We start from the raw sequence: 20,921 nt of genomic DNA, 5'->3' as shown, positions 1-20,921 counted from the left end.
GTCCGCCCCTCCCGGTACCGAACACCGGAGCGCAGCCGGGCTGGACGCGCCCGGACCCGCCGCCGCCGCCAACGGCAACGCCGAAGCACCGCCCACCGCCCGCGCGGGGTCGCGGCTCATGGAATGTTGAGGCTCGGGGGGGAACACCGCGCTCGAACGGTCCCCGCGCGCCCCCGGGGGCGGGGCGGCACCCACCACACCGGGGGGCTCCGTCCGACCTGGCCCGGAACAACTCCGGGGATGGGGCACCCATAGCTGCTCTGGGAAACCTGTGCCACCGCCTCGCCACACTCCTAGGGAAGTCTTCCTAATATCCAACCTGAATGTCCTCCTTTGCAGTTTAAAGCCATTCATCCTTGTCCTATGACTATGTGCCTGTATAAAAACTCCCTCACCTCTTTTCTAAATATTTCAATAGCAAAATCCAGTCCAGAAATTGCATTTTCCTATTACTGGATGAGGATAGGCACCCCATGAGCAGGGACATAGGTAAGGCAGAGATGTTTAACACTTTCTTCCATTCAGTCTTCAACACCAATGATGGGCTTTGGGAGTCCCTGAGCTGGAGGACCATCCATGACTGTGAGAATGATAAACTCCTAGTCAAGCCCAAACTCATGCAGGATCTTCTTCTCCAGCTGGATCCCTTTATAGGGATGGCCTATGGGGCCTTATTGGATTCATCCAAGAGTACTCAAAGAGCTGCTGGATGCCATCATGAGACCTCTCTCGGTAATTTTTGAACTGCTCTGGGAATCTGGAGAGGTGCCAGTTGACTGGAAACGGGCAAACGCTGTCCCAGTTTTCAAGAAACGTAACAGGGATGATCCTGGTGCCTGGTAAAATTATGGAGAAGATTATTCTGAGAGTTTTTGAAATACAGCTGAAGAACAGTGCAGGCATGGGTCCCAGCTAGCACAGGTTCATAAGGACCATGAAAGTCCTGCTTAATTTCCTTTTAGGACAAGGTGACCCATGTAGTTGATCAAAGGAGGCCTTGACACAAAAAGATGTAACTTATTTGGATTTCAGTGAAGCTTTAGATACTGTCCCTCCAAGGATCCTTCTGGACAAAATGTCCAGCACACAGCTGGATAAACACCTCATGCAATGGGTGAGCAACTGTCTAACAGATCAGCTGCAAAGGGTAATAGTGAATGGGTGACAACAGACTGGCAACTTGTCACTAGTGGGGTTCTGCAGGACACAATTTTAAGGCCAATGCTCTTCAACATCTTCATAAACAACATGGATGCAGGACTTGAAGGTACACAGAGTTTGCCAATGATGCCTCTTGTATTTGAAGTAAGGCAGCCTAGTCAGCAGGCTCCCCTGATCAGTCAGCCTATAGCAGACCCTGACCACAGGGGGTCTTTGGCCGGTCCAGTCCTTGTTTTTTATCCACAGACTCTCAACCTGTTCATGGCTGTTACTCAGAGGCAGCTCTTCACAGTCTGTCCCTTCCTTAACACAGAGCCCAACAGCCCTGCCCCTCCTTCCCAGCCTCTTTTGAAAGCTTGTAGCCCTCCATTGCAGTGTTCCAGTTTTATGATGCATCCTATCATGTTTCTGTGATAGCAATTAGGTCAGTTTTCTAGTTGCACCACCATTTCCAACTCCTCTTGCTTGTTACCCATGCTGTGTGCATTGGGGTAGAGACACTTCAGGGAGGCTATCAGCTTCTTCACCTCTTGGGAGAAGCCCTCCCTAATAATTCCTTTGCGACAATTTATAGGTATTACCCGGTTGCTTCCTAAAGTGTTAAGTGTTTCCTGGTTCCTCTCAGGCACTCAGAAGTACCTCCCCTTACCCTGCTAAATCTAGTTTAAAGCTCTATCCCCTCCTCTTGCTCACTTCACACAGCCATCAAACAACAACTGGATCCTGGACACTCCAGAGCTGACACTGGACCCCAGTGGCTTGCCCCCCAAGGTGGCACCTCAATGGCCTGTGGCACTCCAATGACCAGTGGCACACTGTCACAGCTCCACACAACCCACCCCAGCTAGTGGCCTCCCCTGTACCACAGAGCTGCCATTTAATTTGGAAAGAATCATCTGGAAAGCATCTCCCGCTGGGCAACCTTGCCCTTCGAGCAGCAGCAAGACAACCTCCCCCTCACCCCTGCCAAACAAAGCCCCACAGCCCCCCAGTGAAAGGAGAGCATTGCACCCACTGCGTCCTGGGTTTATTTACACCACAACCTCCGTGTGGGTGGGCAGGGAGGGATGCTGGACAGCCCATCCCCTGGGCCGGTTCAAAGGCAAGGCAGGCGAGGCGGTATCGGCAGCAGCACAGGGAAAGGAACAGGGAGCAGGGCCTGGGTGAACCAGGCTCTGGCTCCCTCGGCACTACAGACGCAAGCGAGCCCCAGCAACAGGGGGCTGGGGAAGAGGCGGGGTCACTTTTAGCAGCAAAGGCCTCATTTCCCTCCAAGGCAGCAGGGAGGACAGTGGCATGTGATGGAGCCGGACTAGTGTTCAGGCAGTTAAACAAAAAAACAAAAAGAAAAAGGCAGAGGGCGAAGCGAAGAAAGACGGAGAACAGCTCCTTTCCTGCCCTCCAGAGCACAGAGTTAAACCAGGGTAGGGATGCGACACCGCCTTCCCTCCTCTCGGCAGAGCAGCAGCTCCAGGCACAGCCTTCCCAGTGTGCCCAGGGCTGGGCACAGCCCTGGCCAGAGGCAGAGTCCCCAGCGTGCCCCTGGCCACGCACAGCACCAGGCTCCTGCTCCCACGCTGTCCTTTCGCCCAGCCCTGGGAGGGGAGAGCAGTTCAGGTGGCAGTTTGATGGCATGGCTGACAGTCCATGTGGGCAGCAGCGTCCTCAGCGCTCTGCCAGGCACAGTTGGGATGGATGCCGAGGTGGCTGAGCTTTGCCCTCCAGCCCCCGGCGCAGTCCGGCTCCCGCCTCCCTTATAGGAAACCTTCCTTCCGGAACTGCTCCTTCAGGATGTCTCTGTACTGGTCAAAGCCACCCTCGATGCGGGTCACGGTGGCGTTCTCACACACCCACAGCTCCTGGCACACCAGGCGGATGAAACGCTCGTCATGTGACACCAGGATTATACCACCCTGCCAACACAATAGGGAGAAAAACGGGAACTTAGTGGACCACAACCCAGGGCTCAGGGACGGTGGCATGGAGATCCTGTGCCCCTGTCCAGCTCGTGCCCAGCACTTCAGGATTCAATCCACTTCAGGGAAAACTGAACAGTATTTCACTGGCAGGGACCTCACTGCAGCCTTTTCTTCCTTCAGGGGGACAGACAGATCATGTAAAAATGAGGCATGTGCAGCAGGAACATATTTAGTCTCCACTCTTGGAAGGTAAGTGCAAGTTTTGTTACTGGCTCTCCAGGTCTCAGACAACTTCAAGGATGGAGAATCCATGCAAAGTCAGTAACACTGAAAAGGTGTCTGGCTAAGGCCCCGAGCAACCTCAGCTAAGCTTTTCTTTCACAGGAAAACTGCTCCAACTTGAGCAACAACCACTGATATCCAGGGTGATCACAGTGGTATCTGGAGCCTGAGTCTTTGGAGATCAGCCATAAAACGTGCCTAAGAAAGATCTGAGCAGCACCAAGGCAGGGTTGAGAGCTGCACACAGCATGTGATAAAGTCACAGAGTGTAGGTGGCTGGTCAGGATGGGGGACAAGATGCTCTCCGGGCTGCTGTTGCCTCTCTCAGCCAAAGCCAGCAAGTAAAACCAACCACCAGGATGGACAGCTAAGGCAGAAATGTGACGGATTTCCCAAATTTTGTCCTAGACTAGTCGCCACTGCTGTTGACCATCCACCTCTCACTGAGATTCCAAGTACCTTGAGCTGGAGGCTGCAGGAAGTGTTAGAAAAACGGATCTTACTGGGACAACCTTACCCGGAACTTATTCAGTGCCTTTGCCAGTGCCTCAATGGTCTCCATGTCCAGGTGATTTGTCGGCTCATCCAGAATGTAGAAGTTTGGACTGGAAGAGAAGGCAGCTCTGAAGATGCACTGAACAGGCTTGGGCTTGGTCCACACCCCAACTGCTGCTTTAACCACTTAGAGCCACAGCCACTGGCATGTGCCTGGCTCCAGAATCAGGGTTGCCCAGCTCCAGGGACACATCTCATCCTGAGCCCGAAGCAGTGGGAGAAAACCACCTGCCTCCTTCCACACCATCCCCCCATCCTCCCAGGGTGACAACCTCCCTCCCCATAAAACCCCCCAAGAACAAGGCTTCCGTGGGATAGCAGAAAGTCCCTGAATGCCTGCCTTCCTCCCAGTGAAGAAGACTCCAGGGATGAAGCCATGCAATAACTAACGGTATTTGGGAGAAAATTACCAGGGCATCGTCATCTGGGCAAAGGCCACGCGACTCTTCTGCCCCCCGGACAGGCTGGCCACAGGACGCAGGGCCAGCTCCCCCGAGATGCCGTAGCTCCCCAGCTGATGCCGGTATTCCTCCTCTGTCTTCCCTGCAGGATCATGTCACAACACAGCTATGGCACAACTAGCATGACACAGAGCCCTCGGTGCTGAGCTCACGCAGCTGGGCAGCCTGTGCCAGACCAGCACGACAGGAGGAATTCAGCAGCACTTCCAGGCAATTCCCTCCCAAGCAGGGGGTTTGTGGGCATCTCCAAAACTCACCTGGGAACTTTCTTGCCAGTAGTTCTACAGCACTGATGTTCAAGTCCAGTTGATCCACATGGTGCTGGCTGAAATAACCGATCTTTAGGTTTCTGCAAAATAAGAAGGATTGGGAGATGGTACCAGGCCCTGCAACCACGGCACTGGCAGTTGCAGCTACTGAAGAGGGGTCACATGTGTGGGTGTGCTGGACCCAACCCCATTGCTCGGGCAGCCATCACTCCAAAGCACAGCCCAGGAGCCCTCCAGCTGCACCATCCCTCCCAAGCCCCCCGTCCTTCCTCCCAGGTACCTGTGAGCATGTCTGATCCCTCTGACTGGTGCCAGCTCCCCCATTAAGATCTTTAGCATGGTTGACTTGCCAGCTCCATTTTCCCCAACCTAGAGAAGAAGCAGCAGCATTGGAGAACGTGAAACCCGTGAAGGTACTTTGGAGAGGGGAGCAGCAATCAGGGAATTTCATCTCTCATGGATGATGAGGGGGAGCAGGATGGGAGCATAACCAGTGACTCCAGCTAGCAGGAAGCTGCATTTCTATCACAGATGAGCAGCACGGGCAGCAGTGTCAGGAGGTATTCCCCCCTCACCCTCGAGCCTAAGGATTTCCTGGTCCAGCCTCAGCTGCAAGCACACAGCATCTCTGCTGCCCCATCCAATGTAGCCCCCACTTGATGCTGCTGTCAGCTGACAGGGAATTACAGGGAAGATGGACCCAGTCTCTCCTCAGAGACACACAGTGAAAGGATGAAGGACAATGGGCACAAATCACAAATTCTAACTGGTACTAGGAAAAATGTTCCAATGTTCCTCAAAATAAGGGTGATCAAATGCTGCAACAGGACCCAGAAGAATGGGAGAAATAGTCCTCCCCAGAGACATCCAGAATTCAACTGGACAAGGACCTGAGCAACCTGATCTAACATCAAAGCTGTCCCTGCTTTGAGCAGGGACCTCTCAGGGTCCCTTGCAGCTGCCATTATTCTGCAATACCACATACCACACAGATACGGGACTCCAGGTCAGCAGAGACGGAGAGGGAACGGAAGATGTAGTGACTTGGCTCGTAATAGAAGTCTACTTCATCTAGCTGCAGGATTGGGGGGGAGAACTTCTCAAAGCCATCGGGGAACCTGGGAAGGCAGGAAGAGGTGAGAGATGGTCAGGAACCTCCCAGACCCTGTTCCTAGCCCTCCTTGGGTAACCTCTGCAACCCTCCAGGTGACAAGGAGGGATCCCTACCACGCGGGGCCTCTAAGAAGGATGGTCACGAGAAGGAGACAAAGACCTGCAGCCTTGGCCCCAGGAGCAAACCCAGCCTGAAAGCAGGGGCCTGTCTGGGCTCCCTGTCAGAGTAAGGCTGGACCACACAAAGGGATGGTTGTCCCAGCTGGGACAGGACCAAGAAGAAGTTCATGTCAAAAATAGAGCCAGCACCCTCCAAGCAAGGGCTCAGGTGACACTTACTTCATGATCACCTCAGATTCCTTGTCCACAGGTTTCAGCTCTGGCCTGCAAAAGGAGGATACACATAACCAAGGTGCCTTGAATGAGGGTCTGCTCCCACACCAGAAGTCCAGGTAGAGTCTTCAGCTCTGTGACACCTCATTCCAGCCTCTATACCAGAGACAAGCGCTTAAAGCCCATACCACAACTCTATCTGCCAAGCACCCTGGGATCCTCTGTTTCTTCCCACTAGCACTGCCCCTCCCTGACCTCCAGAGAGGACAGCCACTCACAGCTTCTCCAACAGCTTGAGCTTGCTCTGGACTTGGGATGCCCGGTTGGCATTGTAGCGAAAGCGGTCGATGAAAACCTGCAAGAGAGAAAAGCATCAGAGAGCTCCAATCCCCTTCAGCACCAGCCACCCTGCTTCGCTGCCAAACCTCCTGCAGCAATACAACCACAGGTCTAAAAGGAGAAAGGCACAAGAAGAAGAAGAATGCCCCAACTCTACTGGCTTCTCCCAGTACCTGGATGTGCTCACGGTACTGCTGCTGGGCTTCATACTCTCGCTGCTGGTTCTTCAGCCGCTCCTCCTTGATCTTCATGAAGTTCTCAAAGTCCCCGCGGTACGTGTCCAGCCGCTGCGAGTGCAGGTGGATGATGTCCGTGGCCACCGCATTCAGGAAGTTCCTGTCGTGGGACACCACGAGGATGGTCGACTGCCAAGTCTGGAGGAGACAGCGAGAGGGAGGCCTGAGCACCATCGACCAGAGCACAGGGGTTGGTCCCACCACCCAGCCAGGTGAGACACCAGTCTGGAGGACGTCTCCATTCCTCCCCCTTGCTTTGTATCAAGGCCCCCCATCCTCCCCTACCTGCAGGTAGGTCTCCAGCCACAAAATAGCCCTCACGTCCAGCATGTTTGTGGGCTCTGAGGGAAGGGAAAGAGGCACTGAAGTCAGGAGAGATGGGGATGGCTGGATAATGCTTTTTTCCCCAGAGGAAAGGTTATGATCAGTGTTGAGGAGAAAGAGAGGCTGAATGGGGACCTTCCCTGCAGCTCAGGGGACTCTTGTGTAGGGTGTGATGGGGTGTGGGTACCAGGGGCTGAGGCTCAGGCAGGGATACTCCCCCCACTCCATACTGGTACCCAGACCCTGGTGCCCCACACCAGCATCTCACCCAGATCTCCCACCCAAGCTGGGGACTGCCCCCAGCATGGACTGGCAGCCAGAGCACAACTCAGTGAGGGAAAGGGAACAGCACTTGGGACAAGATGACACATACACCACCTGGCTGGGGCACGAATAGGGCTCTGCTGAGTGCAGTGAGAGCAGCTGCCCAAGCAGACTTCCCCGTGCCAGTGGAGCATCCCACTGTGCTGCCAGGCCTGCCCGTCACATGGGGCTATTTTGGGCAGGCAGCTAAAGGCCATGGCATGTTCCCAACCCCAACAAGGGCACAGGCAGGTCCCACAGTGGTGTCAGAGGGGACTTGCAGTATCAACTTACCATCCAGTAGAAGGAGATCTGGCCTAGGGAAAAGAAGACATGGGATCAGAAGCAGAAAGAGCATAGGGCCAGTTCAGTGTCTCACCACACACAGAGCTGTGATGCCTCCAATGGCCCCAATCCGAGAGCCTGAGTTGAGAGGACCCCCAGGCAGCACCCCTGCACCTCACAGCATGGACAGCAAAGAGGCTTAACCCCATAGCATGAAGGCCTGGACACCAACCTGGCAAACAGGGCTCTGGCTAAGGCCAGTCTCATTCTCCAGCCTCCAGAAAACTCTCTGAGAAGAGAAGAAAATGCAGAGAGGGGTTACTGTTCAATGCAGAACCACTGTGTTTGCCTGTCTGCCAGCCTTTCCCAAGGCTCTTTTGGCTCTGTTGTCATCCAGAGGCAGCTTGTCCCTGCAGGTATCTCGGGCACAGCACGAGATCTGCGGTCCAGGAGGAAGGTGATTTGGCAACCCCCAGGGCAGGATGGGCCCTGGATGGGCAGGGATAGACCCTTGTTCTCCTTTACAGCCACAGCAGTGCCTGAGGGCTCACTTGGAACACCTCCCCAGACCCATTTCTGGCTTGATACCCAGAGTTTAGCAACTCACTTGGTTGTCTGTTGTTGCATCTTTGCATTAAAGCCCAGCCCAGCAAGAATGACAGACGCCCTGGGGAAAAGGGGAGACAATTGGAATCCAGGTACAGCATCCAACAGCAGAGCACAGTCCAAGGTCTCACCCACCAAGGGAACTCTGCTGCACAGCTTAAAGCTGTTCCAGTGCAGGAAAACTTCCCTACACACTCAAGAGCAGCACTTGACTGGGAAATGGAGCCTAGTGGGGCACAGCATCTTCATGAAGTACCAGGAGATTTGCAAGGATTTTTCAGCTCTTTGGCCAGGAAGAGAGTCTCACTATCACCAACATCCTAAAAACATCCCCCAGAAACCAGGAACCTAGGGAGGTCCAAGAGGAGCAGCAGCAACAATGCAAGCCATTTGGGGTAAAAAAAATCCCTCCAGCTTCAGGGGGAAGCTCAACTACTCCTAACCCAGCAGAGCTGTGGTACAGAAGAGACAAGAAAAGGCAGTAGGGAGAGCCCCATCCCCACACTCTGGATCCCAGGGCCATAGTATCACCCTTCCATACCCCAAACCACTATTCAGCTCTGGCCATGCCAACAGACAGTGATGCCCACGGGGCCGTCTCACCTCGCTGGGGCCTTGTCTGCCTCAATCTCCTCCAGCTTTGCGTAGATTTCTGATAGTCTGGCACCTTCTGTCCCTTCTCCCCTGGAGCAGAACAAAGAGGAATGTGTGGGACTCACCAGGTTAGAGTTTGAGTGCTGGGGGAGGCTGATCTTTCCAGGCAGGACTAAGGTGGGCAAGATGCAGCCCATCCTCACCAGAGCCCTTAATTGGAAGGGAGAGACCTTACAACGAGACCTCGTGGTGAAGAGGCCACAGAAGGGCTGTAAATCCAGCGGTGACACCTCACCTGCCAGCGTTGATCTTGGCCGTCAGGTCCCCCTCCTCCCGCAGGAGGCTCTCGCGAGTGGTGTCGCACTCCAGCACACTCTGCAGTGCCGGTGTCTCATCCCCTGCCACCTCCTGCTCCACGTGCAGGATGCTGATGTGGGAGGGGATGCGCAGGCTCTGGCTGGCGATCATCTTCAGCAGCGTGGTCTTCCCCAGCCCGTTCCTGCCCACCAGCCCGTAGCGCCGTCCAAAGGCCAGGTTCAGGTCTGCTCCGGTCAGCAGGACACTAAAGTAAGAGAACAGGCAGGTCTGGGGTCAGACTGACCCACAGAGAGAAGATAACCAGAGCCACCTGCCCTGATGGGGGCATTTCAGGCTGTGCTGAAGCCAAGTAACCATTACAGGCTTCTCCTGCCCAAAGGCAAAGGGGTCAGTGCCCACCTTGCTTCCTGATCTTTCTCACACCCTCTGTAATTTCTCAACTGCTCTCTAATCCAGTCTCAATCCCCAAAATCCCAGCCAGGATCTGTCCCACCTCCCCACCCACACTCACCGCTCACCGAAGGACACATCGAAGTTCTCGATACGCACATCATACGACTTGTTCTTGCCTGATGATTCCATGCGAGTCTCCTTCTTGCTGGAAGCTTGGCTGGCAGATGCCTCCTCAAGGACTCTGCAAGCCAGCAGAAGATAGAGAGGGGGCTCAACAGGAAAGCTTTGGTACAGCCAGATCCCAGCCCTGCTCAGCAGAACGGGATGGGGACGTTGGAGTCACCCTCCATACTCACAGAGGGCCAGATGACTTCAGGGAATCCCGCTCCAGCCTCTTGTCCTGCTTGGCTTTCAACCTGGCTTCTGCCTTCTCCAGTTTCTTGGCATTCACCATCTGGGACACAGAACAGAGTATGAAGAGAGAGCGTCTTCAGCAAAAGCCCAGCTCTGGGAGAAAAGAGATCAATCAACCTCTTAAGCCTGAAAGAAAGGGAGTGAGGTAGGACAGGGAAACTGGGAAAGATTCAAGCATATTTTCAGGAGGCTAATCAGGCTAAAAAACCACTTCAGGAATAAAGTCCTAAATCAACTGCTCATACAAAAGTTCTGCCTCAGCAAGGCAGGGGGTTTGGCCGAACCTATCATACGTCCCATTTCTGTAGTTCCAGGAACCTGGATCAGCCAAGTCGCTCCAATAGCAGCAACCTGCTATCCCAGTGCCTCCTCTGGTACACTCTGCACCCACCCTCAAAGAGCACCACAAGGTGTTTCCCTTCCCAACACATTAAACTTTAGCCAGTTTGGAACAAACTCTTGTGCAGTGGATCAGAGATAAAAAACATTTAATTAACCCTGAAGGCAAGAAGGCGCCAAGTGTTTTAACCTGGCCTCTGGTCTTGGCCAGGCTCTCAGCCCACTCCAGCTTATTCCTGCATCGAGTCAAATATTTGTGGCTGACCAAGAACACTCCTAGATATTTCTAGGCAACTCTGCAGCCACCGGAGCATGTTACAGACCTGTGTGCCAGACTGAAGAGTGCCTTGTTACTGGAGCTCCTGGACCCCACACTTACAGGAGAGATTGAGTCACTCTGTAAACCATAACCAGCTCCCTGAATTTCCCAGTAAAACATGTCCTCCAAAACTTGACAGCCCTCCCAAGGCCTTCTCTGAATCGTCTCCTATTTTTCTGAAGATTATTTTTTGAGTTGCAGACACAAGAGCCAGAAAGTGAACCCAGCAGCAACACTCTGGTGCCAAAACCAGCCACAGCTGCCAGCTTTTACTTAAAACTCCCGTTCAGACATGTGGGGATAATGTCAGGTCTCAGTCTCCAAGCAAGGGATTCTCATTCTCAACACGTTAACCCATGGAAAGGAGAGCTCTGTGAGGGACCAGCCTGGTAGAGAGACTGCCCACCCTGTACAGCTCCCTGCTTTGCAGATGCACAACTGCACCTCACCCGCACTCAAACTTTGGCACATCCAACACAGATGGCAAGCCAGACTGTTCCTGAGAAGCTGCGCATTCCATTGATAGAGATGTCCCAATTTCCTTCAGGTCATTGAGTGTAACTGCTTTCAAACCTCTCTACTCCTGATCTTATTTGTCAAAGCACAACAACCTACAGCTGTTTCTAAAGCTGGGCTTACAACCTCTCCTGCAGCAGCTCTCAGTCAACTCCTCACCTGTAACATCTCCACATTCTGTCACTAGCCAGGACTTTATCTCTCATTGAATATTCAAGGTGTCATCCTGGGACATTCTATTTTCTCAATCAAAGGCCTTGCTGCAGGAACCAAAGATCCTTGTGAAAGTCAGAGAAGATGCACCCTTAGCACCACCACTACATCAACTATGCTTTGAACCTCATTAAGAAATTACAGCAAAATAGATCTTGTCAAATTAATAAGCTCCTGTTGATAATAACACCTGTTGAGCCCCTTCACCAGACTAAGGTCAAGAGATTCTCAAACTACAGAGAGCCTGATAAGGAAGAGCAGTAACCCCTGCAGCTGTGCCCCTAACCAGCACCAGCCTGTCCCCATTGCTTTCCAAGGGAGAGGTGACCAGAGCAGGGCAGGGCACCTGCAGCCCCACCTGTCAGATGCTCCCATGAGGGCACAGCCCTCACTTACCGAGGTCTGGCCTCTCTTCAGCAGCAGCCCCGGCAGCAGGTCTGCACTGGTGTCACCTGCAAGGAGATGTTTAGGTTGGTGACCTCATGTGTCAGGGAGGCTCCACAAAGCACTGCCTTAATGGCAGCCCAAGCCCAGGCACGAATGATCCCTCTCCCAACAGAAAAGGGGGAGCAAAGGGCATCTCTAGTCCTTCACCTCAGGTTACCCCACAGGCACTGCTGCCCACAGCTCAGCAGCAGGATGAGAGAGGGGTGCACATGTGAGTGGTGCCCGAGCTCTACTCCCCAAGGGCAGGTGTGCACACCCGAAGCCCCGAACCACTCTGAGCCCCGGGCATCCTGATGGCAGGGCGGGAGTCACTCACCATATCCATCGGTGATCTGGGAGAGCTGAATGGGGGCGTCCAGCAGCACCTGGCTGCAGCGCTGGGCTTGGCCCTCATCCCTGCGGAGAGAAGGAGGAGGGTGAGTGGGGGGAGCGGGGTGAGGGGGTGTGCGGGGGGCCGGGCGCCCTTACAGCTGCAGGGTGTTGAAGAGGCGCTGGCAGATCTCCCGGATGGCGCCGTCGTCCTTGGTGTCCTGCGACACCTCCCGCAGCAGTTCGCCCACCGCCTCCTCCAGCTCCTCCACAGACTCGAAGTCCGCCCCGCCGCCGTGCAGGATCCCTGCGGGCACACAGCGCCGGCGCTATCGCGACAGGTGGCACCCGCCCGCTCCATCCTTCCCTGTCCCTCCCCGGCCGCCCGTCGCGACGCGGGCGCTGTCGCCACAGCGCGGAGGTGTCGCGACACGCGGCGGGGCGGGAGGCCGAGCCGCGGCGGGCAGGTGGGCGGCGCTCACCCGTCACGTAGGCGAACAGCTCTCCGTCCAGGTCGGGGAACTCGGAGCGGAGGATGTCGGCGTAGGACGCCATGGCGGGGCGGGCCCGGCCCGCGGAGCCGCCGCCGCTCGTACCGGAAGGGCCGGCGCGCGCTGCCGGGAAGAAGGGAGGTGGCCGCCATGGCGCGGGGGCCGACGGGAGATGTAGTCCTGATCTGACGCGCATGCGCAGTGTGGCGGCCGGGGGGTCCCGCTGCCACTTGCTGGGACAGCAGCAGCAGGAGCGATGGGAGCGATGGGAGCGATGGACCGGGGGCGAGCGGAATGGCCCATCACGGGACCAGAGGCCGCTCAGCCTCTGCTTGTCCTGTCTCAGAGGGAAAGAGGCTTGGGGAGGGGTTTTTTGTTGGGTTTTTTTGTGTGTGTTTTTTGTTTTGTTTTGTTCTGGCTTTTCCCCCCCCACTTTTAAAATCAGAGTTTCTGCTCTCAAACCACGGTCACGACACTGCTGGTTGGGGTTTGGGTTGGATTTTGTCTCTCCAGGTATGAGCAGTCGGACACCCTCATCTGTTCACAAACTGAAGGCCGAGGGGCTGAGCCAAGGGCCAGGTGCAGCTGGTACCCTCAGCTACCAGGCACGGTGCCTGCCTTGGCCCTCAACACAAAAAACAAGTTAAAAGGGAAAACTGCTTCGAGTTTGTTCACAAGGAAAGGTCACCAAGGTTCATTTAAGCCTGGCTTACAGGGGGCTGGGCACACCTCACCAAGAGTTCAGTTCATCCCAGCTGCAGCCCCAGGAAAGCCCAGAGCACCGTCCTTTCCCCAGGGAGCTGCAGCATTGGTACACAGCTGGAAACAAACATCACTTGTCCTTTTCACCTACTTTGCAGTTCCTTTCCAACCCCCAGGCAGCCCCGGACGGGGGAAGAAGCACAAGCAAGCCCTGAGACACTGTGGCACAGCCCAGGGAACTGCCCCAGCTCTTACAGCACCAGTCCCAAACAGCAGTGCAGGCAGCCTTCTCCATTCTACATACTTTATTAGATTCAGAGCTGGACAAATCACAAAGTGTACAAAATGGAGACCACACTACCAGAAGCAGGATTGTGGGTAGCAGCAGCATTCCTATGGCCCAGAAGCGTTTGGTAGAAGTGTAGAGAGGGCAGGCTGGGGCAGGGGGCTCTTACCGCCAACTGCATTTGAGATTCCCCAAGGACAGACCCTGTTCACATCCTGACAGAGCTCAGGTGACCCACGATCCCTGGGACAGCAGGGCCACATCTCCAATTTGTTTGGAAAAGACAGACTGGCTCAAGCCAGCAGTGGGTGGGGGTAAATGCTCCAAGGACCTGAAATGCTGTGCCACCCACATACACACCAGCAAGAGCCTAAACCCTCATCCTTTTTGGTCACAAACCTTCCATGGCAGGACTCTATACTGACGACTTTGCAAGAAGTAAGGTGGTGGTGGTGGTACCTGGTGAGCCCACCATCTCCTGTGGTGAGGGCCCAACAAACTCACCACCCCAGGCATCTCAGACTGGCCAGCAACATCTACCACAACAGCAATAGCTAGTACAGAAGCCAGGGTAACTTCAACTCAGATTTGTCCAGTCTATGTTTAGGTCTATTCTACGAGTACATATGCACAAGAACTTCAAAAATACTAGGATATGATGCAAGTAGTGAGACACCAACAGAAGAGGAGTTTAATGGTGGACGTTCCCTAGAAAGATCACAAGAGGATGGGAGTTAGACTAGCCCTTGCCCACCCTGGGACGGGCAGCAGGATGCTGCTGCACCTCTGCACACGACTGGGTTCTGAACTTCATCTGCAGCATGGGTGGTAACTGAGCACAGGCAGGCGAGTCCGCTCCCGGGGTGAGCCACAGGGTCTTTCAATCTGCATCGAGGGGCCAGGCAGACGTTTCTCTGAATGTAGCTGAAGACCGAGGAGAGGCGGAGCATGGCTTGGAGAAGAGGGAGCCCGCCAGCCTGCTGGGGCTAGCATCTGGTCTCGTAGATCCCGCTCCTGCCGATGTACCTCACCCATTTTATCACATCGTGGTCACTGTAGTTCAGCTTTGGCTCAAAGACTTTCAGGTAGCGCACCTTCAGCCCAGAGGGTGCAAACGGGACCTATTAAGAGAGGGAGAGGTAACAGAGAGCATTGGAACGGGGGTAGGATGCTCTCCGTGCACGAATGCCAGAAGGCCCCTGGGCTATGCATCTAGAAATGGACACCAAGAGCCACTGTTCCCTTCCCTACTCCCTGCATGCGTGGTGTCAGACTGTAGTAGCTCTAAGGGCAATTTTCTTCCATTAGCTTTGCCACCTGGCTGACCTCATGCTAGGAAGACTCACCTGTCAGCCTGGGATAGTGAACACTCAAACCCATGTAACTCCCAGAAGGGACTGACTAAGCTTCTTTGAGGTTAGGTGCATCCTGGAAGACAGGCTGGGACTCACCTCAAAGTTCATGGAGATGGGAGGCCGAGCCCACTTCTTCTTGTCATTGGTGGGCAGCAGTTCGATCTCCGCACTGATCTGGGATTCCTTCATTCCAGCCATCCGTTTTATCCTATCAGAGAAAGCCCAGAAGTGAGAAGGTGCCCGAGTTCATTGTTCCCTTTGCTACACATGCTCAGGGCAGATAGGAGCACTAAAGAGACTGCCCCTCCAAGCCCTACCCACCCCTAACATGCTCACTCACTTCCAGACGATGGCATTCTCACTGGCCTTGTACTTCGCCTTCCCTTTCATACAGATGACTTGCACTCCACTGGTATTGAGGGGTGTTGGGATCCGGACCTGGAAAGTAGAGTCTGGTGAGCAGGGGCGAGCAGACTGCAGCCTGGGCACTCTGTGCAGTCTCACACTGTCTGTCCTAGACCCCTTGGCCTTCTCTCTCCTATCTTAGGGCCCAGAAAACATCACCTATCAACAGCATCCTAGGTTAGTCCTCCGGTTTCTTGCTTTGAAGTAAAGGTTCAAACGCACTTTTCATAATCCACAACAGACAGTAAGGAACAGGGCAGAGCCCTCTAGGCTGCAGGAAACCTGGCTAATGTTGGGCAGATGAGCTCAGGAAGGATGCCAGGCTGGCCATGGCATTGCACCAGGCTCTGGACAGCCCAGCCTTGCAGCAGTGAGCCTTTCCCAGATGGGAACTAACCTGCAAGGCCATCCTCAGCCTGTCTTACACAGCTCACAGCCTGCTGCCTGTCTGACATACCATCGGATCATGCAGACAGAAGAATATAAAATTTTATAGTGGCTGAGAGAGTAAGTGAACAGTTGCTGCAGAGAATGAGGCCCCTGCCAAGGTGGCTGTGCAAATGAAAACAGCTTCTACCTTCCTACTCTATGGCAGCTCCCTTCCACAGCACAGCAACATCACACAGCTGGTGGGACACTCAGTTCACTCTTTTAGCCCTGTACAAGCTTGAAGACTCATTTGTGAAGACTCCGCTGCTGGGGGCATAAACTAGTGGCATGACTGCCAGGCACAAGAGACGACAGGTTTTTATTATCTTACCTCTATCTTCTGGGCCAGCAAGGAAGGTTTGAAATTTGATTTGATCACCACCTTCACTTCCAGTTTGGTCCGACCCACCTCCCGCACCAGCGGGATCACACGGAAGGGAAGGATGATGTCCTTAGTGGTTCGGTATCTGTAGGGATGGAAGCTACAGTGAACTCTCAGGAGAAGTTAATGCCCTCATGGTCTCAAATTGTATCACCTTCAAAAAGAAACAGTCTCTGCACACAGCAAACAGCTTAGAAACATCGGCCAAAAAGGGAACTATCCCAGAAGGAAGCAGCAGTAGGATTTGTGCTGCCATAGGGCAACAATGGTTTCTTGAGTCTCAAGTTTTATATCTCGTTCCTACCAATGGCCCTGTTCAAAGACACCAGTTTCAAATACTAAAAAAAAACCAGAGCAAACACAGAAGGTAAGAAAACCCACACCCAACACTACGATTGTGGCAAAGAAAACTACGCAGCTGAGCTTCGCCCACATTTGTAACAGATGGATTTGTGGGACACCCTACAGATTCCACTCGAAAAGAAGGTGGTAAGTGTGTATTTTTTAAGTGCTCAAGGGCTGCAAGTCTGGCTGGGAGCAGCAACATTACTGTAGCAGAAAGCAGATGCCAACACCAGCCTGTTCACCCCCCTACCACAGTACCTCATGAGCTCAAATTCTCCATCTGGTGGAATGAAGCTTATGCTCCTCTCGGAATCAAACTTGCTGAGCCTCACACACTGGTGGAAAGTGCAGTCATCGATGGCAATTGACTGTTTGCCGCTAAAAACACAAGACACGAGTTAAACAAGTGCAAATTGCAGCCCTGGTTGGTGCAGTCACAGTCTGTCCAGGCAGAAACTACTCTACAGAGCACGTTGCCATCGCGGGTGTCCAGGAAATGGGGAGGCAGGGAGAGATGTAGGGGACAGCAGCCTCTTGGCTCAGACTTTCCTTGTTTCACCACCACAAAAACCGTATTTCAGGAAGCTCGTTTGAAAGAATTCTCTCCCTCGTCTCCCCAAAGAAGAGAGAGCTTACAGGAGCACCCTTTTGCCATAGCCAGCAACACAATGCTTGGGTCTGCCTGCCAGCAGCACTCAGTACTGCAAAGACAGCTCTGCCAGCCCAAGTCTTCCCACAGCACAGTTCAAAAGAGAGAAAACACTTTCCTGTCCACAAAGCTATCTCACTGCCACACAGCCAGGAAATGCCAGGTTCAGGGTCTCCCTGTTCAGAAATCTCTTAACAGCTGTTCATTTCCACACTGCCAGCACGTGGTTTGATTCTGAACTGAATTGCCAAGACCACAATATTATGATATTATGAGATACAAGTCTGTATCTCTCCTAAAATCTACACAGATACCACCCATCCATCTAGGCACATCAGCCTAACCTGCCAGCACTGAACTTGGGCCGGGTACCAGTCTCTGAGAATACAGGTCCTGAGGCCAACCAAAACCCCTCGGCTACCAAGAGGGACCAGAAGATGTGAAGGCAGGAGCAACAGAAGAGGCAGCAGCGTAGCAATGTGATACCTAGGCTGCCTCAACTGCTGGAAGCAACAGGACAACCGTGCAAGTGTGCTGAGACAGTGTGAGCACTACAAGCAGGTTCAGCTGTCCTAGGAACCACCCTTTCCAGCTCAAAGGGGAAGCAGACTGACCCCAGGCTGACTGGCTGTCTAGTTACACAGCCCAGTGGTGTGATTTGTGCTTCGCAAGCAGGAGTTAGTCTTTCCTAATTTGTTGCCCAGATGACAGGCAATGTTAGCCAACTAGTTCCTGTTTCTTTGGAAAACTACTGGGAAAGCCCTGCTGCCTAGCACTGCTCCAAGTCTCAGGCAGCATTACTCAGGGTTGGCCTTGCCACATGCTAGATGCCAAAAACCAACTGGCAGCAGCTGTCCCTTTTGAACACCTTGTAACTAAATGCTTCTAGAAAGTAATATTTCCAAGCTCTTAACCACTGGATAATCACAGTTAGGGAGAACCACCTAGAAAGAGTCCCTGTTCAACTTGCTTCTGTAACTCAAAAAACCAGTACATTACAGGCAAAGGCACCCGGCACAGCAGCTTTGTCACAGTGTTACTGACTCTTCAGAGGCCCATGCAGTTGACATTTTCACTAGAGTAAATCCCCACAGGGCTCATCAGCTACCTCAGGCTCATTCATTTTACTAGCTCAATTCAGGTACAGGAAAGATGGCTTAAAGGTGACAGTGAAGTGATAGCTCTTGGCTTGGTTCTAAGAGAAAAGGCAAATAGCAGCTCAGCTCTGTTTACAGGAACCATCATGGAAAGTGTCTGAGATCCAAGTTACATGCACAAGTCACACGAAGCAAGAGACAGGAGGAGAGCAGAATGCACACACAGCTGAAGCAGATTATCTACCTTCCCAATTCACTGGGGGTCAGCAAAAAACAAAACAAACAACCAAGAGAAATACAGATGAGTTGCAAATCGTTAGCGAGAAGAAAGTGGAAGTCCTTTTGCTTTTATCTCTTCACCCCAAGCAGGAAGGCTGGAAAAGGCCTAAGAGCTGTTTTCAGCTTCAGTGTGAGTACTGGCTGAGGTGCAGGTGGGAGGGAGGGAAGCTGAGCTCTCGGAAGGGACGTGCCTCCAACCCACATGGCCACTGACCACCTGTAAGCCGCAGGAGGGGCTTACCCACTGTTAGTAAGTCACCTGTTCTACTTCGTGGGAACAGTCCAGGTAGAGCAGTCAGAGGAGTTCCTTCACTGTACCTTGGGAGCACTGCTACTGCTCTTATGATTCAGAGCCTTTGCACTGACTAGAACTGCTAGAGATACAGATTCTGGGAAAATCCATCTTGAGGAAGTGTTTCCAGCTGTAAGAACTCTACACTTAAGACTATGTTTGAAAATACTTAAAGAGCTGTAGAGAAGCTCTGTATTGAGGCCCTCAGGCTAGTAGTTTGCATGACAACTGATCTACCCAAAGTTTTCAGTAACATCTGAAGGGAAGAAAAAAAAAATGAGCTTTTTGTCTGTCAGATCAGAAAAGCTACTAAGGGTTGCCCTTTCATAAGTCCCTGGTGGCAAGCAGCCACTAGGTATAAAACCTCTTTCTTACCTTTTCCCCGTTTCATCCGCAGTCCCTTTGCCCTGTTTTTCAATGACAATCTTGTCATTCATGCCAAACTTGCACTCTGGCATTCCACTCAGATAACTCTTCATCACCACTCTGCCAGAGACATGGGCACTCAAAACCTGACCTGGTTAGAAAAGATCACAGTTCAAAACACTTACAAGAGTCCCCACTCACAAACCTGGAGGGGGAGAAGGATGCTAGCTCAACACCTCCTACTTACCCTGTGGGGACATCAAGAGATTCACACTCTCCAGCACATCAAGAAAGAGCTCATTGCGACGGTATTTGATTCCTTCACGTCTCCATCCAATCTGTCCAGTCACCTGGCTGGTGATCTGGGACTGCTCTTCCTTAGTCTGAAGGGAAGAAATGACATCTTAGATCTCTAAATAAATTCAAATACTAAGAAACCTTGCTCTAAATATAAGAGCAAGTACTTGCCATGTATTACACATAAATGCTTTTGTCGCTTAAGATACAGGTGCTGTCACACCTCACATGATTTGGTCATTCTCTGCTCAACACATCAAATTCTATGCCTAACCAAAAATTGGTCATAACAACAGCAGCAAAGTTTCTTCTGTTTTGTTACCTAGTCCATTAGGCTACATCAAGGTGCAGGGAGGCGTGAGCTCCACCAATGGCACTCAAATCATGTCTCAGACTGTCACATCAATCCATGTTAAGCACAGAGGCAGCTTAACATGGATTGGTGTGGCAGTTCACACCCTTAGACAACATGAAACCCCAGGGCCACAAGAGGGCTAATCCCCAAGGCCTGTTTCTTAATGACTGCAATCATTAGGGTTACATACCAACACTAACCTAGCATACATGGAACAGCACCCAGGCTCTATGTCTCCAAAAAGCACCAAAGGTTGTGTAGAGAGGCACAGAGAGGATTCCTACCTGATGCTACAGGTGGGGTCCAGTCACACGCAGAAAGTCAAGAAGTATATGTATAGTAGCAAGTACAGTGTAGACAGGGTTAACAGGCAAGCAGGTCAGTAGCAAGAGAAGGGAGGAAGGGAGAAAGAAGCAGATTAAGCTTAAGGCTACCTGAGGACAGGAAAAAAGCAGGTCAGCTCTTTGTTAATTAGGTAGCTAATTAGCACAAATAAGATGAGGAGTTTTGGCCTTTAGCTCCCCGCAGGGAACCTAGCACCTCAAGCAGTGAAATGGCTTTTCAGACTTGGCCCATTATAGACAATACAAATACATGGTGGAGCAGAAGGAGTGACAGGCCAAATACCACTCCCAACAATGTTCCTACGCAGAGCAGACTCATGTTGGCATTCTGAAAGCAAGCCCTGGATATTTACCATGGCACAGACGCCCAGACTATGGGAAGTAGCAGGCACCTTAAGTCTGGGTCGTGTATAAAGTCGTATCCTTGTTATTTCTGCCCTTCCACCACAACAACTGCACAACACACAAGTGGGTTCTGCCACTGCAGCCTCGTGCTGGGCCCACAGGGGGGCACTACATGATCTCAGCTTCACACCAGCAGTGCCTTGGCTTCACACATGTTCTTGCCACAGACATGGTCACTTCCTGAGCAAGCAGAGCCATTATCATATCATCTAAGAGACAGACTCCCCTGGGAACTGCCTAGGTAAGTGCTCAATGCAGTACACAAAGTACCTCCCTTTTCTGTCCCACAAAAAAACTCCACCACCTTAATTTGCCTTGTTCAGGCTTAAGAAGAACAGTAGATTTAATACTCAGTGTTCTAGCTTCCAAAAGGACACCAATCATGTGTGACTTT

The 20,921-nt window shown here is 52.7% G+C and overlaps 2 protein-coding genes across 15 annotated transcripts in view; both read right to left on the bottom strand.

Annotated features, from left to right (window-relative positions):
* Positions 1–2,171: 2,171 nt before the first annotated feature.
* On the bottom strand, positions 2,172–12,660 carry ABCF3 (ATP binding cassette subfamily F member 3). Its single transcript, XM_027647372.1, has 21 exons — positions 12,531–12,660; positions 12,208–12,355; positions 12,056–12,135; positions 11,689–11,744; positions 9,848–9,945; positions 9,610–9,732; positions 9,076–9,342; positions 8,790–8,870; positions 8,188–8,247; positions 7,813–7,869; positions 7,590–7,612; positions 6,954–7,009; positions 6,606–6,806; positions 6,372–6,448; positions 6,100–6,144; positions 5,633–5,765; positions 4,928–5,016; positions 4,636–4,727; positions 4,328–4,460; positions 3,880–3,967; positions 2,172–3,074 (listed from the first exon to the last, which is right to left on the bottom strand). The coding sequence occupies exons 1-21, from the start codon at positions 12,601–12,603 to the stop codon at positions 2,916–2,918; spliced, it is 2,139 nt and encodes a 712-aa protein (XP_027503173.1). The 5' UTR covers positions 12,604–12,660; the 3' UTR covers positions 2,172–2,915.
* An 871-nt stretch (positions 12,661–13,531) lies between these two features.
* The window catches only part of AP2M1 (adaptor related protein complex 2 subunit mu 1), a 28,523-nt gene continuing 21,133 nt past the window's right edge, over positions 13,532–20,921 (bottom strand). For 7 of the 14 annotated variants that reach the window (XM_027647380.1, XM_027647379.1, XM_027647386.1 and 4 more), the window contains 9 exons: positions 20,063–20,068; positions 19,374–19,509; positions 19,136–19,277; positions 18,434–18,445; positions 16,702–16,821; positions 16,048–16,183; positions 15,223–15,320; positions 14,979–15,090; positions 14,514–14,648 (listed from right to left, as the gene is read on the bottom strand). In XM_027647380.1, the coding sequence (XP_027503181.1) occupies positions 14,514–14,648; positions 14,979–15,090; positions 15,223–15,320; positions 16,048–16,183; positions 16,702–16,821; positions 18,434–18,445; positions 19,136–19,277; positions 19,374–19,509; positions 20,063–20,068 (897 nt within the window). Of the gene's footprint in view, positions 14,649–14,978; positions 15,091–15,222; positions 15,321–16,047; positions 16,184–16,701; positions 16,822–18,433; positions 18,446–19,135; positions 19,278–19,373; positions 19,510–20,062; positions 20,069–20,921 lie in introns of all 14 variants that reach the window. The other 7 variants (XM_027647388.1, XM_027647390.1, XM_027647385.1 and 4 more) reach the window with 6 other exon arrangements.

Source organism: Corapipo altera, unplaced genomic scaffold (genome assembly GCF_003945725.1).
Source record: "Corapipo altera isolate COAL_440 unplaced genomic scaffold, ASM394572v1 113, whole genome shotgun sequence".
Taxonomy (NCBI): domain Eukaryota; kingdom Metazoa; phylum Chordata; class Aves; order Passeriformes; family Pipridae; genus Corapipo; species Corapipo altera.
This window is presented reverse-complemented; position numbering and strand designations above follow the sequence as displayed.

Coding starts and splice junctions, on each gene's coding strand:
- ABCF3 (XM_027647372.1), bottom strand. CDS start 12,603: ATGGCGTCCTACGCCGACATCCTCCGCTCCGAGTTCCCCGACCTGGAC. Junction 11,745..12,055: donor CCAGATCACCGATGGATATG/GTGAGTGACTCC, acceptor ATCTCCTTGCAG/GTGACACCAGTGCAGACCTG. Junction 6,145..6,371: donor CTCAAGCTGTTGGAGAAGCT/GTGAGTGGCTGT, acceptor CTCCTTTTGCAG/GCCAGAGCTGAAACCTGTGG.